Here is a 13374-nt window from a genome sequence, read left to right as displayed (position 1 = left end):
ACCACCTTGGTTTTCCCAGATTCTCAGCTCCGTTTCTTCATCGGGGGAGTCTACCAGTCTGTGCCAGCGTTTTTCTTCCCTGTACCATGACCTGGAAATTCTCTTAAAGAAGTAAGCTAGGGCAATCACAGGGGTCACTTCATTTATCTCCCATCTCTTGGGGATCACTGAATTTTATTGCCTGAGGTCCAGTTTCTTGAAAACTGTTTTTCATATGTTTTGTTTGATTTTTTTTCATTGTTTCAGGTAAAAGGTTAAATTGGTCCTTACTACTTCATCTTGACCTGAAGCCGATCATATTCTTGAAGTCTGTTTTGTTTTGATATGGAGCCCAATCAGAGACTAGGCACTGGATGTCATGGCTTTGTTTCCTTTAATGTAGAATGTCTCCCTGCTTTTTTTTTTTTTTTTTTGGTCTTTTATGACATTGGCATTTCTGAAGAGTCTAAGCCAGTTGTTTTGTAATTTCCCCCACAATCTGGATTTGTCTGTTTCCTCATTAGATTCAAACTAAACATTTTGGAGTAGAATACTATATAAGTGATGTATCCTTCCTACTTCATCACTTCAAGTGGCCCACTGCTAAGTCTGATCACTTCATTAAGGTGATATCTTATATATGTCTCCATTGTAAAGTTATTTTCCCCCTTGGTAGTTGATAAATAATATATGGGCTGAACTTTGGGATCAGTAAAGATCCTACTTCCAGACAACTCTTCAGCCATCTGTGCATCAGTGATAATCCTTGTCTGAATCAACTATTACATTGATAGTTGTAAATGACACTTTCCTAATTTTATCATTCCTGTCTCATTTATTACCTGTTATTATTCAATAAAGCAAAGCTCCCTCACTTTTCTTTTTGAATATCATTATAAACCCATGTACTCTTCTTTAATTATAACTTGTTGTAATGATAATGTTATTCTTTTGACTGTTCACATTGTCCAGATTTGGTCAATGAGATCTCTGTTATTTTTTAACCACAGAGTGTTTTTTTTTTTTTATTCCTAGAATAATTTCTAATGTATTTATTACTCATAGATAGGAATTGAGAAAGAGACACCAGAAGTTGGGGACTTATTCAGATTTTTCTTAGAAGTCTGCCTACTTCTGTGTACTGTCAACCCAAAATGAAGTTTTTGGGTTGGAAGGAGATATTTCTGAATTAAACTACAGGTCAATGTAGTCCCTATTGTAGACCAATTCTAGTCCCTATTCCCTTTTTTCTAGGCATACCATCCTCACTGCCACCCTAATCCTTCTGTTAGGCACCTCTGGCCTCTATATTTATTTTCAACAGTCAAAAACAGCAACTGGCCAACTGATCTGTATCCAGTTCTCCAATCCATATGCCCCAAGAATTAACTCCTTTATGCGCTGGCCTGTGGTGGCCTTGGCCTGCCTCCTCCACCTACTCGAGTAACTCCTTTACCACAAATTTGATTCTCTGCATTTCCATTTATAGGATCTTACCTATCCGAATGGCCTGCTGCCTCTGCCAATTTAAAAATACTATTGAGGTTGTCTGCAAGACAGTCAAACTGCACTGTGACAGTGATTGCCTGACGAACGTCACATTTTGTGGTGAGTCTGAATTGCCTGATGGTAATTTTTAAATTTTCTTCTAATTCTTTAATTTTTATTTTAACCAGTGATGATAAACTTTAAAATTAATAATGTAATTGCATTATTTTTATTCATTCAGAGTTCCACATCCCTAAATATCTAAGAACTACTCTTACTAAAAATCAGATTCTTGGTTACATTATTAAGCTAATAATAGCTTAGTTACATTGTTAACTTAATAAGGTAACTGATATACATACATGAAATAACAAGAAAAGGAAGGAAAAGGGGAAGGGCATTAACATGAATGCCCACATAGTGTATTCTGTGCTGTCTGCAAATGAGAACTTATTCATACAGTGCATCAGTTTGTAAACTGATTATACATTAGGTCTCAAGTATCCTTTGTCTTATAGGATAGATGTAAACATATTTTTTTCATATTTTTGATATTTTGTCTATTTTTATAATATTATAAAAGAGTATAAGTGATGCTGTCTTATGGCCTACTTGGAGCCTGAGTTTCTGGTTCCACTACCAGAAGCTGCCAGCTAGCTCTTGTAAAGGGTGGGAGCACTGTGTGTGTGCTAAGTTGCTTCAGTCATGTCTGACTCTTTGAGATTCTATGGACTGTTGCCCATCAGACTCCTCTGTCCATGAGATTCTCCGGGCAAGAATACTGAAGTGTGCTACCACACCCTCCTCCAGGGGCTCTTCCCAACCCAGGGATTGAACCTGCATCTCTTACACCTCTTGCACTGGCAAGTAGGTTCTTTACTACTAGTGCTACCGGGGAAGAGCAATTTTATTCTTAGACTGTCCAGCTCTGAACTTGTTCTGAATCTCAAACTTTTCTAGCCACAAAATCCTCAGGTGCTTCTGACTGTTTTTCTATATATTAGATTTGTTGGCACTAACTTGATAACCTCCAAAATGCGCTTTGATGCCCAGATAGCTTGAATACAGGTATCTATCAATGGTCTAAAATACATCATTAAAAATAACACTTTGTTACTTATATAAAAATAATTTTTGTTTATTTTTCAAAAAAATTTTTATTTTGGCCACTCAGTTCCCTGACCAGGGATAGCACCTGAGCCATGGCAGTGAAAATACTGAATCCTAACCATTATCCCACCAGGGAACTCCTCAAAACAATTGTTTTTACCAATTATATTACTCCCTTCTCCCCCAGAAGTGGGGCAGGAAAGGCATTTTTAATCTCCTTTTGCAGATGAGGAAAAGCAAGATCCGAGGTATTCAGTGCAATGGCCTAGTACCCAGATCTCCTGTCCCCAATTTTAGGCTCTCTGCACACCCATGCCCCTCCTCTCTCATGACCCTTATGTCCTCCTTTGACCCTTGCCACCACCACTAAAATTTTTAATCCTTTTGGAAGAGAAGCCCAGCTACACAACAGTACATATACAGTCAGAAGCTTTGGATGGTTTCCCAAAACACTGGAAATATTAGAAGTGAAATGAAATGAAAGCAAAGTAGGCAGCTGACAGAAGTTGCTTCTCCCTTCTGCATTATAGTACTTCAAGTATTATTCTATTGATCTGTTGAACATTCCACTCTGGCATATAGGCTGGCTATACGTTAGCTAATGGATCCCTGCCTGAATTTCAGCAAAGAGCCGAGGTGACGTAAGAGTTTTGGACGTAGAGCCCTCTGTTCTAGGGGCTGGAATATATGGAGGCAGGGACTGAGCAAAGGATGGGTGGGTGGAGGACACGGTCGGATGATGACCTATCGGCCATCATGGTTGTGGTCCTGATCATCTGTGATAGCAATAAGAACGCAAGTGCGCTGAAGAGGTGGAGAGGGGAGACCTTATGCTCCTCTGCGTCTGAGGCAGGGCAGGATGGGGTACGTGCCTGTGAGGAGTCACAGTAGATCTGAGTAGAGGACTCTTTGTCTTCCTGCCAGTCCCTTGGGAGCCAGTCGAGTGATCCTAAATATAATTACTCTATTTCATGCCACAGAATCTTCTGAGTAGATGGTCACTTTTTCAAAAGATATCTTTTTTCACCTTTAATTGTTGTCAATCATTGACTTATGTTTGGGTTTCTTTCTCTCCCTTCCAAGCGGCAGTCAAACATTTGCTGATGCCTAATTTATTTGTCTGGGATGCGTGACTGTGGACTGACAAAAAGCTCTCCCACCAGTCTTCAGTTATCAAAAGCAGTCTCTTCTCTTTCGACAGATGAGAACGCATCTATAGGGAGTGCAGAAGGGTCGTTCATGAAGGTGTTACAGGCCCGGAAGAAGAGCACCAGCACGGAGCTGACCATTGAGCCCGAGAGGGCGTCCTCAGACAAAAGTGCGGTCAGTCTGTCAGCCTTCATGAATGAGCAGCTGGACTTTAACGACGAAAGTGATGTGATCAGCGCACTGAACTACATACTGCCTTATTTCTCAGAGGGAAATCTAGAAGATGTTGAGTCAACATTATTGCCCTTCATTCAGCTTCTTTTTACAAATGCCCATGAGGGAGATATGGCACTGGGCCATTTCAAAAACAATACAAAGAACCCTTCTGTTAAGCCTATATACAACAATTCGACTTATAAAAATAAATTGAGGAAACTCTACTTTCTGGAAAACTTGTTAGATGCAGAAATTCAAGAAAAAATTGATGAGGTTAAAAAGAAAGAAAAAACGGCCATGCTTATCCATGCCAACCTTTTGGGTCCCAAATTTAAACGCCAGATCTTTCCGAAGAAACTGGAAACAGCCCAATCACAGGAAAACAGCCTAGCTGAGATTGAGAACCCAGGGCAAAGGCTGCTCAGAGTGCACAGGGTCCTCAAGCGCCCGAGGGGCCTACAGAAAAGGCACTTCAAAGATGCGGGGGATGAGAGCAGCGAGAAGAAACACAATTCCCAGCTAATTGTGGAGAACACTGCCAAAGAAAGAAGGCTCAGGAGGCCGTCCCCAAGGGAGCTGGACAAGCTGGACATGGTGCAGAGGCCCAGGAAGTTAGTGGGGAACTCCTTCAACACAGAGCCTTCGTTCATAAAGGAACACAAGGCAGCAGTCTCTTCTTTTCTGAAGCAGTACTCTCGGGGCAGGCCTTCCGACCCCCTCCCTCCAAAACCCCAACCTGAGGTTCAAAACAAATCCAAAGACTTATCCTACACCATTTTCATTTTAGAAGATGCCGATGCTAGAGTGAGAAACATGAAGTCTTCCAAACCAGTCTCGCATTCCAGAAAAAAATACCTCTTCCATAAAGCTCGCTCTCGGGTGGCCCACAAAACACCAAAGGCCAAAACTAGCCGAAAGCTGAGAAAGAAAGGTTCACTCAGTAGAATGATGCTGGCCAGAAGGCCTCTGTTCTCTGCAGTGAGGAGTCTCATCAATTCCCCTCCACGAGAGGCATTTTCATCTTCAGGATTACTGGATCCTCAGGAAAATCGTTTTTCAGAATTATATTCTCTTTCAGACGCTCCTAAAGAAAAGTCTAGTTCAGTGAACAATACTCCACATGTTTCTGAAGCAGTTATCTCTTCGGGAAACAATACTCTGCCCAAAGAAACCAGGCCTAGAATCACCGCCCATAGTAACGTCTCCAGTGCACGTGCTCCTGTTGCTGTGGACTTCATGCCGCCTGTTCAGCACACCAACGAAACACAATGGGAGTACCACAACGTGGGCATTGAGTTCGCCTCTAAGCCCCCAAGCATCAGTTTCCCAGTGCTCTCTCCAGGCGATCAGTTTGAAAGTCAGCTTAACCAGCAGCTACGGTCCCTCATCCCCAACAACGACGTGAGAAAACTCATTGCTCACGTCATCCGGACTTTGAAAATGGACTGCTCTGAGACCCACGTGCAGCTGGCCTGCGCCAAACTCATCTCCAGAACAGGCCTCTTGATGAAGCTTCTCAGTGAGCAGCAAGAAATAAAGGTGTCCAAGGCAGAATGGGATACGGACCAGTGGAAAACTGACAACTACATCAATGAGAGCACAGAAGCCCAGAGTGAACAGAAAGAGCAGGAGTCCAGTGAGGTGAGGGTCATGCCTGAAACATGGGACCTGGACTTGCACTCAGCTCAGGACACGCCACTAAAGTGCCCAAGCAGGAAGACCTGGGGCTCCTGGTCTGTATCTTGTCTCGGCCAAGCTGGCTAAGACAATAACCTCCCTTTCTGCTCATTCAGAGAAGGTGTCACTGTTCCTAGGGTAGATGAGAAGAGGACATAACACACAAGATAAATACATTGTAGAAGAAAATGCTAACGATGAGATCAATAACTGTAAATTTGGTTTCTTCTGATAAAAGCTATCCGCCTGAAAAGGATAGAGTCTTCTAGTAGTTTAAGAATAGTTAGCTGTTGTTTAGAATAGGTTTAAGAATGCTCAGCTTTCATCCTTTCCAGCTCCCTGTTTTTAAAAACTTGTTATTTATTTATTTATTTTTAGCTCACAAAAGAAGTTCCAGGTTACGGCTATAACAACAAACTCATCTTGGCAATATCTGTGACTGTAGTAGTGATGTTTTTGATTATAATGTTCTGTCTCATTGAGGTAAGGACAATTATTAATTCAGATTCAGAACCCCCAACCCGAAAAATCAAAGCCACCTTTCCACCTGCTAGTACTTGATACTCCTCTTCAGTCACAAGGACTGAGATGTACTTTGTTCTTTTACTGAAGGGTATGTATGTTCCCAGGGTTTTCATAGGAGCTCCACTCCCAGGAGATAACTGTGGAACTGAATCCAAGATAACAAGCCATTAGACTATTCTGACCAGTTAAGTTTATAAGAAGCCAGAGTTGACACGATAGTAACAGTTCTTCGACTCAGAACACCATGTGGGTTTGATGCACTCACAGTCAGTCTCATGCTACCTCAATTTCTCTCCTTGTTGGCTGCAGTGATGAGAGATACATCATTCCCACCCTCACGTAGCTATCGGTCACCCTGCTACTGCTAAGTCACTTCAGTCGTGTCCGACTCTGTGTGACCCCAGAGACAGCAGCCCACCAGCGTTCCCCATCCCTGGGATTCTCCAGGCAAGAACACTGGAGTGGGTTGCCATTGCCTTCTCCAATGCATGAAAGTGAAAAGTGAAAGTGAAGTCGCTCAGTGGTGTCCGACTCTTAGCGACCCCATGGACTGCAGCCTACCAGGCTCCTCCGTCCATGGAATTTTCCAGGCAAGAGTATTGGAGTGGGGTACCATAAGGACCCGGGTGATGGAAGTGCCTTAGATCTCCTCAGCAGCTGTCTTCTCCGGTGTGTTAGGCATTGTGTAAACAGGTTCCATTAGAGCACTACAAGTTAGAATCCTGTATTAGGCCACCTTGAAGTATGTCCTGTTTAGAGTAGCATCTTCCTGGAGCTAGCCTCTTTACCTTTCATTCAGTTACATAATGGTTTATTACTTTCCCCAACAGGCAGTTGCTAACATTAAGAGGAAGATTTGGGGTTTTTTTTTAACATGTTTATTTAATTTTTTATAACCTTATTTATTGATTTATTTTTGTTGCCCTGGGTCTTTGTTGCTTTGTGTGGGCTTTCTCTGGTCTAGACAAGTGGTAGGGCTACTCTTCCTTGCTGTGCACAGGCTTCTCATTGTGGTGGCTTCTCCTGTTGCAGAGCACGGGTTCTATGTGTGGGAGCTGAGTAGTTGCCGCATGCAGGCTTAGCTGCACCATGGCACGTGGGGTCTTCCTGGACCAGGGGTCAAACCCATGTCTCCTGCGTTGGCAGGTGGACTCCTATCCACAGCGCCACCAGGGAGGTCCAAAAGGGCAATTTCAATGAGCTGACCGTCTTGATTCTACTCTACCAAGTCAGTATGCTTTATCGCTGCTTCTGTCCTGGCAGCCCTCTATTCCAGCCAAAGCAGCCCCCCACCATGTGCTCGTTATACCGTACCCATTGCTTCTTTTACCTGCGTGTTTGCACAGACAAATTCCTTTATTTTACTTGGCCTGTGGGAGTCCTGTGACTCTCAAAAGCCAGCTCAAGTTCATCTTTCTTCAAATAGACCTCCCTGAATAATCCAGCCCTCCTGACCCTAGTCCCGTGAGGCCTGTCACCAGTTCTTACGGGCCCCAGCAAAGCAGTCCCCTCACCTCAGAACTTACAAAAGTGGTAAACAGTTCTTTAGAAGGCAGCTCCATAAAAGCCTCATGGAGGGGAGCAGAGCGGTGTAAGGACCAATGGCTTCCTGGTCTGTCAGACTTGAATAAAACCTGACATGATGTGTTACCTGCTAAAGAGAAATGTGTCCATCTGCCGGAGGGCTGGTCAGTAGTGAAAGTACAGAAAAGGTGAAGAGGGACCAGCAGTGCCCAGCCTCACCTTGTCCAAGAGTAGAGATGACACCCGAGGCAGCATAACTGAAGAGTCAGGCCCATCGCCGGGCAGCATCTGTTGAGAGCATCTGGCTACTGCAGGCCTTTCCATTTAATGTGGGATTCAGCTGATTCCTTTGGTTGTAATTCTATTCTCACCAAGTAGCCTTTTGAGTGTGTGGTTGTGCTTTGGTGTGCCTTGGAGGCCTGTCTCTACAGAAGTTTAATTCTCTGGTTGTGTAGACACAGGTGCCCTGTCTGTAGAACAGATGCATTTCTTGTTGTCAAGTGAGAATTTGGCATTCTGATTTTTGATAAGTCCTGTGATATTATTGATAAAGTGAAGCTGCCACAAAAGGAAAATGTGAGTTCTCTCACATTTTCTTCAAATAGACTTCCCTGAATAATCCAGCCCTCCTGACCATAGTCCTGTGAGGCCTGTCACCAGTTCTTACGGGGAAGAGTAATTTCTGAGCCTAGATGGCTGGGGACTTAGCATGGGGTCTGGGGCCTTAGCATGGGGTCAGCTTGCTAGTAGTTGGCCATTGCCCAGACTCTACCCTCTGCATCTCCAGGTGGCATATGGCCTTTGCTTGTTCAGTATATCTCCATGTGCGAGCTAGTCGCCAGTTGTGTCTGACTCTTTGTGACCCCATGGACTGTAGCTCTTCCAGGATCCTCTGTCCTTGGGATTCTCCAGGCAGGAATACTGGAGTGGGTCGTCATGCCCTCCTCCAGGGGATCTTCCCAACCCAGCAATCAAACCCGCATCTCTTATGTCTTGTGCATTGGTGGGCAGGTTCTTTACCAGTAGTGCCACCTGGGAGGTCCTGTAACATCCTCTTTTTACTGTTTTTAATTTCCATGTAGTTTACCCTTGCATTTGTATTTATTTATACTATTTCATTGTTTCCTCTCCCCACTTACAAGGTTTTTGAGGACAGGGACTGTGCAATGTTTTCCCCATGACAGACACTAATGGTGTTACAGAGATGAGGCATTATACCACTTCCACAGTGAGGAATAATGCAGCGGAATATTTATTTGAAGTAGTGTAGAGAGTCCAGAAATAGACCCATGTGTTCTTAAGATATTTGTCATGTTTTAATATTCTAATCAGTGGAAGAAAATGAATAAATGATAATCAAATAAGCTGCCTGACTATTTGTGGGGAGGGGGAAGGAATAATAGCAGATCACCTTAAATAAACATGTTTCCATAAATGTGAAAAAATGCTGCATAAAAGTATTAGAAGAAAAGCAGTATTTTAATAATCTTGTGGCAGGAAAGCAGCTTCAGGGCCCGGTACCACGAGCAGAGTCTTTGATGAATCTGACCACCTGGTCTGTGACACTAACTTAGCACTGATTCATGCCAAGTGGAAGATGAAGAATTTTCTGTGTATTGTCTGACTCAGTCGCCACAATCCTGTGAGGATGGTATTACTGTCGCGCTCTCATAGAGGAAGGAAATCAGCATGAGGCCCCAATGGTCAAACCAAAAGCAGGAGCCAGGAACCAAAACTTTTAAACAGTTTTTAAAAGCAGGAGCCAACTGCAAAGCCTGTGCTCGCTACTCTGCTCTCTTGTCTTGTCTCCTCAGAGACAGAAACAGTGGGAGGTTTCGAAACGCTGAAATTCAATGAAAGCCAAACTCTGTTTGTTATAAAGAGGTTCGTGGTGGGGGGTTGTTTTTGTTTGTTTGGCCGTGCTGTGCTTGCAGGATCTTCATTCCGACCAGGGATCAAATCCAGGCCACCACAGTGAAGTCGCCAAGTCCTAACCACTGGAGCACTAGGCAACTCCAGGGGGGTTTATAAATCAACAGGGAGAAGATAGGCAGTCGAGGAGAGAAGCGGGTGAGGGCTGAGAAGAGCAGAGAGGCACCGACAGTCTGCCACCACACTGGGCCGTCCTCTCCTCATGGCTCATGTGCAGCCAAGCCTTTGTCACCTCGTGACATAAAAATCATCTCTGGTCATCATTTTCAAGTACTTTTATAATCTGCCCAGAACTTGCTGTATTTGATTTTTAGTGTGGTTGAGGTAGGGGATCTAACTTTTTCCCCAGTACGTGAAGATCCACTTGTTTTCAAATCTTCCACTGAATGGTTCATTCTTTCTCCCCTGTCTAAAATACTGTCTTTACTTGGATTCTATTCTGTTGATCCAGTTATCTTTTCAAATCAGACCGCTTAACCCCAGTCACTCTGTAACATGTAATTTTATATCTGTTAGGGCAAGGCCCTGCTCTTTGACCTTCTTTTTCATGCATTTTTCATGAGTGTCCTTGCATACTCTCTACCAAATGTCAGCTCACCAGGTTTTGTTTAAAAATTTCCTTGGATATAAATAAGGTTGCATTGAATTTGTAGGTTAATTTGAGGAGAATTGACCTCCTTACAGTATTCTCGGAAGATAGAATCCTATGCCATGTATGTATTTCTTCTCCAAGCCCTTCAGGAAGGTTTTAATATTCTCATTACATAAGTCTTACACATTTTTGGTTGAGTTTATTCCTAGTTACTTTATGCATTCTTATTATAAGTGGGATCTTTCTTCTATTTTTTAGCTAGTTATCTGAGCTATATAGGAAAGCTATTAAAGCTTATATGTTGATCTCTTGCTTTTGTACATAAGCCGTATTATTGAGTTCTCGTATTACTTACAGTACTTAAAATGTTGGTTGATTCCTTTGGTCTTCTAAAGTCCATCATTCATATGCTGATATGTTTATCTCTTCCTTTCCAATTCTCCTGTTTTCTTACTGTACTGATTAGGACCCCCCCTTCTCCACAGTGATCAATAGTAACAGTAATGATAGGCATCTCCCACCTGTTCTTGATTTTTAAACAGTGCTTAGGTTTCTGGTCAATACTTTTATTTTCTTTCCCTACTTCTGAAAGTTTTTTGTTAGGAATTATCTGTTGAACATGATCTAAAACTGTCCATAAAATGTATCACCAGCTGCATGCAACACCCAAGGTTAGGTACTGTGGGAGAGTCAAAGGATTCTTAAACAGGATAGAATTCCTGTCCTTAAAAATGTTGTCAACTCACTGGGTAGGTAAGACTGAAAATAAAAAGTAATGAATAAAGATTTGGAAGTGGCTGTCATGATTGTGATCATGTTTTCTTTTAAAACAGATTTATTCTCATAGAACAACATCAGAGGAAGAAGGAAGCAGAAGGTAAACACTGGTCTTTTAAAGTAGAATTTCAGAACTAGAAGAGAGCTGAGAACTCATCTATTTTAGTCTCCTCACCAAAGGCAGGAAGAAGCTTTATTTACCCTAGTGCTTTACGCTAATTTATTTATCAGCAGAACTAGCTCCCCAACCAAATCTGGCCTAGCACAGGACTGGGACGGATTCATCCAGTTTCATTTGTTCTTTAAGGAAAGAGGGTGGATGCGGAGAGATTTCGGTTGTCCTGCCGGTGGTAGGCATCAGGCCAGGTCAGAGGTGTTCTTGGAGGCTCTGGGGTAGGGAAGTTAGAGATTTGGGGGCTAGCCTTACTCAAAGCTGATGAAAAGTAAAACAAATTATGTGTTCTTCCTGTAAAGGGGCAAGGAAAGCTTCCCTTCTCATCAGCCTGGTTTTCAGCCCCCAACTCCGTATTCCCTTTATCCAAACTTCATGCAGTTTTAACTGGAAGAAACTTTAGACAGTAGTTTTCCTTTTATAATTAAAAAAAATGGAGAAAAAGAAAACATTTGGCCCCATGGTCACGCTGCTAGCGATTATCAAAAAGAAGGTGGTACCTTTCCAACGGGGGCCCCTCATGATCACACTGTGCTTGGGCTACGAGCTGCATTTTATGTCACAGCTCAGTACACACATACTTTATGGAGAGAAGTGGTTTCTGATACAAACTCATTGTGCTCTCCATTTTGTTTTGTTTTGTTTTTCAATTCTGTTTGTTTTCAAAAAGAATACTTTTGCGTTTTCCTGCTGGTCATAACCTTTAAACTGATTTCACGATTCACTCACACCTTGCATATGGCAGTGACAACCTGCCATATGCAACTCAGATTGCTAGATAACTTTGCTAGTTGGACTTAGGGGTTTACCTGCTGAGATGCAGTTTATCAGATGGAGCAGCTAAGGAAACAGAAGCACCTCCTCCCCTCCCCCACCCCCACCCCAGCAAATGCTGCACAGGAGACTCAGTCCAAAGGGGGCTAGCGTGGAATGCTTCTGAAAGGAGTGTGCATCTGCCCAGCATGGCTGTGCAGTGTTTTCTCTGCTCGAGGGCAATTGGCTGAGGGCCGAGAAATGTGAGTGGGGCTGCAGTCATGCCTGCAGGCCATGCTAAGCCACATGCGCAGGTCTCCCCAGAGATGCAGGCGGGGCGCCATTTTGGACAGACCCGGAGAGCTTCTGGGAAGCCAGCATGCATGGAGTGATTCTCAAGAGCCCAGGTCTGTGGTGACTTTGCTCACTGTGATTGCTGACTGAAGTCCCATTTAGCCCTGGTAAGACCAGAGCAAATACACTGTGAGAGATGGAAAGCGGCACGTGACACTAACTGTGTGTGCTTTCCTCCAAGGGGCTTTTTTGGATTCCTGCTGCGTAAGAGGAGCTCAGGGACAAGTGAGAGTCAGGTAGGTTTGGGAAGGATAAAGTGCTGTGGCCAGAGGGAGCAGGGGAGGAGCAGAACTAACATGTCGCTCTCTGTGTCCCAGGAGGGCTTTTTCTGGAGGCGGCGGCCACTTTGGCTTCGGGACATGTACAGGCCTCTCAATGCCACACGCAAGAAAAACATGGCGCAGAAGCTGCACGACAAGGAGTCTTCAGAAGAGGATGAGATTTTCAATAAGGATGCAGGGTAAATTACAGGGGACGGTTTATACTTCTTGACTCAGATGAGGAAATAATGAAAAGTGTGATTGCCCCTTTCGAGACTAAACGCTTGGCACTCTTCTTCTTATCCCAGGGGGGCCCCTGCAGCACCGACAGAGGAGGCTCCTCCGGGCACAGACTCGGCTGCTGAAGAGCCAACGGGGGAGGAGAGCGAGGCAGCCGCCGACACCACCACAGAGTGAGCCCCGTTCTGCCACTAGCCACGTGCAGATTTTATTTTCTAATACTGGCTTCTCAGCGTCACTTGTAAAATACTTATTTTTCTCATATTAAAATGTATAAATCCATAACCAATTCTAACCATGTGGTAAGGAATTAAAATGTCAATAGTTGAGTATTTATGTAAAGTATCAAGGGCCCGCAAGAAAAAAGCAGAGCTTTTTTCTGAAACTAGACTCCCTCAGGGCGGCCAGAACTTCCACCAGAGGAAACGCGGGCAGAAGAGGATAAATACAAGGATGGTGGGGGGCTTCCATCCCTGGTTTCCCCCGTATAACCAGCCCCTGGGAACTGGAAAACAGGTCATCCTCAGGGGGCATAGATCATTAAATCAAATAACAGTTTTCTCTGGTGCTCTCTCTTCTGGTTCATCAAGTACAAGTTATTTACAGCACACACTTGACCTCCTGCT

At 43.7% G+C, this 13374-nt stretch overlaps 1 protein-coding gene across 1 annotated transcript in view; it reads left to right on the top strand.

The window, feature by feature from the left end:
• The window catches only part of LOC101120000 (leucine-rich repeat-containing protein 37A3-like), a 49839-nt gene extending 36666 nt beyond the window's left edge, over nt 1–13173 (top strand). The window contains exons 12-17 of the mRNA XM_042256823.2: nt 1469–1587; nt 3779–5583; nt 5998–6102; nt 12341–12484; nt 12566–12708; nt 12817–13173. Of these exons, the coding sequence (XP_042112757.1) occupies nt 1469–1587; nt 3779–5583; nt 5998–6102; nt 12341–12484; nt 12566–12708; nt 12817–12925 (2425 nt within the window). The 3' untranslated portion in view covers nt 12926–13173. The remainder of the gene's footprint in view (nt 1–1468; nt 1588–3778; nt 5584–5997; nt 6103–12340; nt 12485–12565; nt 12709–12816) is intronic.
• The last annotated feature ends 201 nt before the right edge of the window (nt 13174–13374 follow it).

Source organism: Ovis aries, chromosome 11 (assembly GCF_016772045.2).
Source record: "Ovis aries strain OAR_USU_Benz2616 breed Rambouillet chromosome 11, ARS-UI_Ramb_v3.0, whole genome shotgun sequence".
Lineage (NCBI taxonomy): Eukaryota > Metazoa > Chordata > Mammalia > Artiodactyla > Bovidae > Ovis > Ovis aries.
This window is presented reverse-complemented; position numbering and strand designations above follow the sequence as displayed.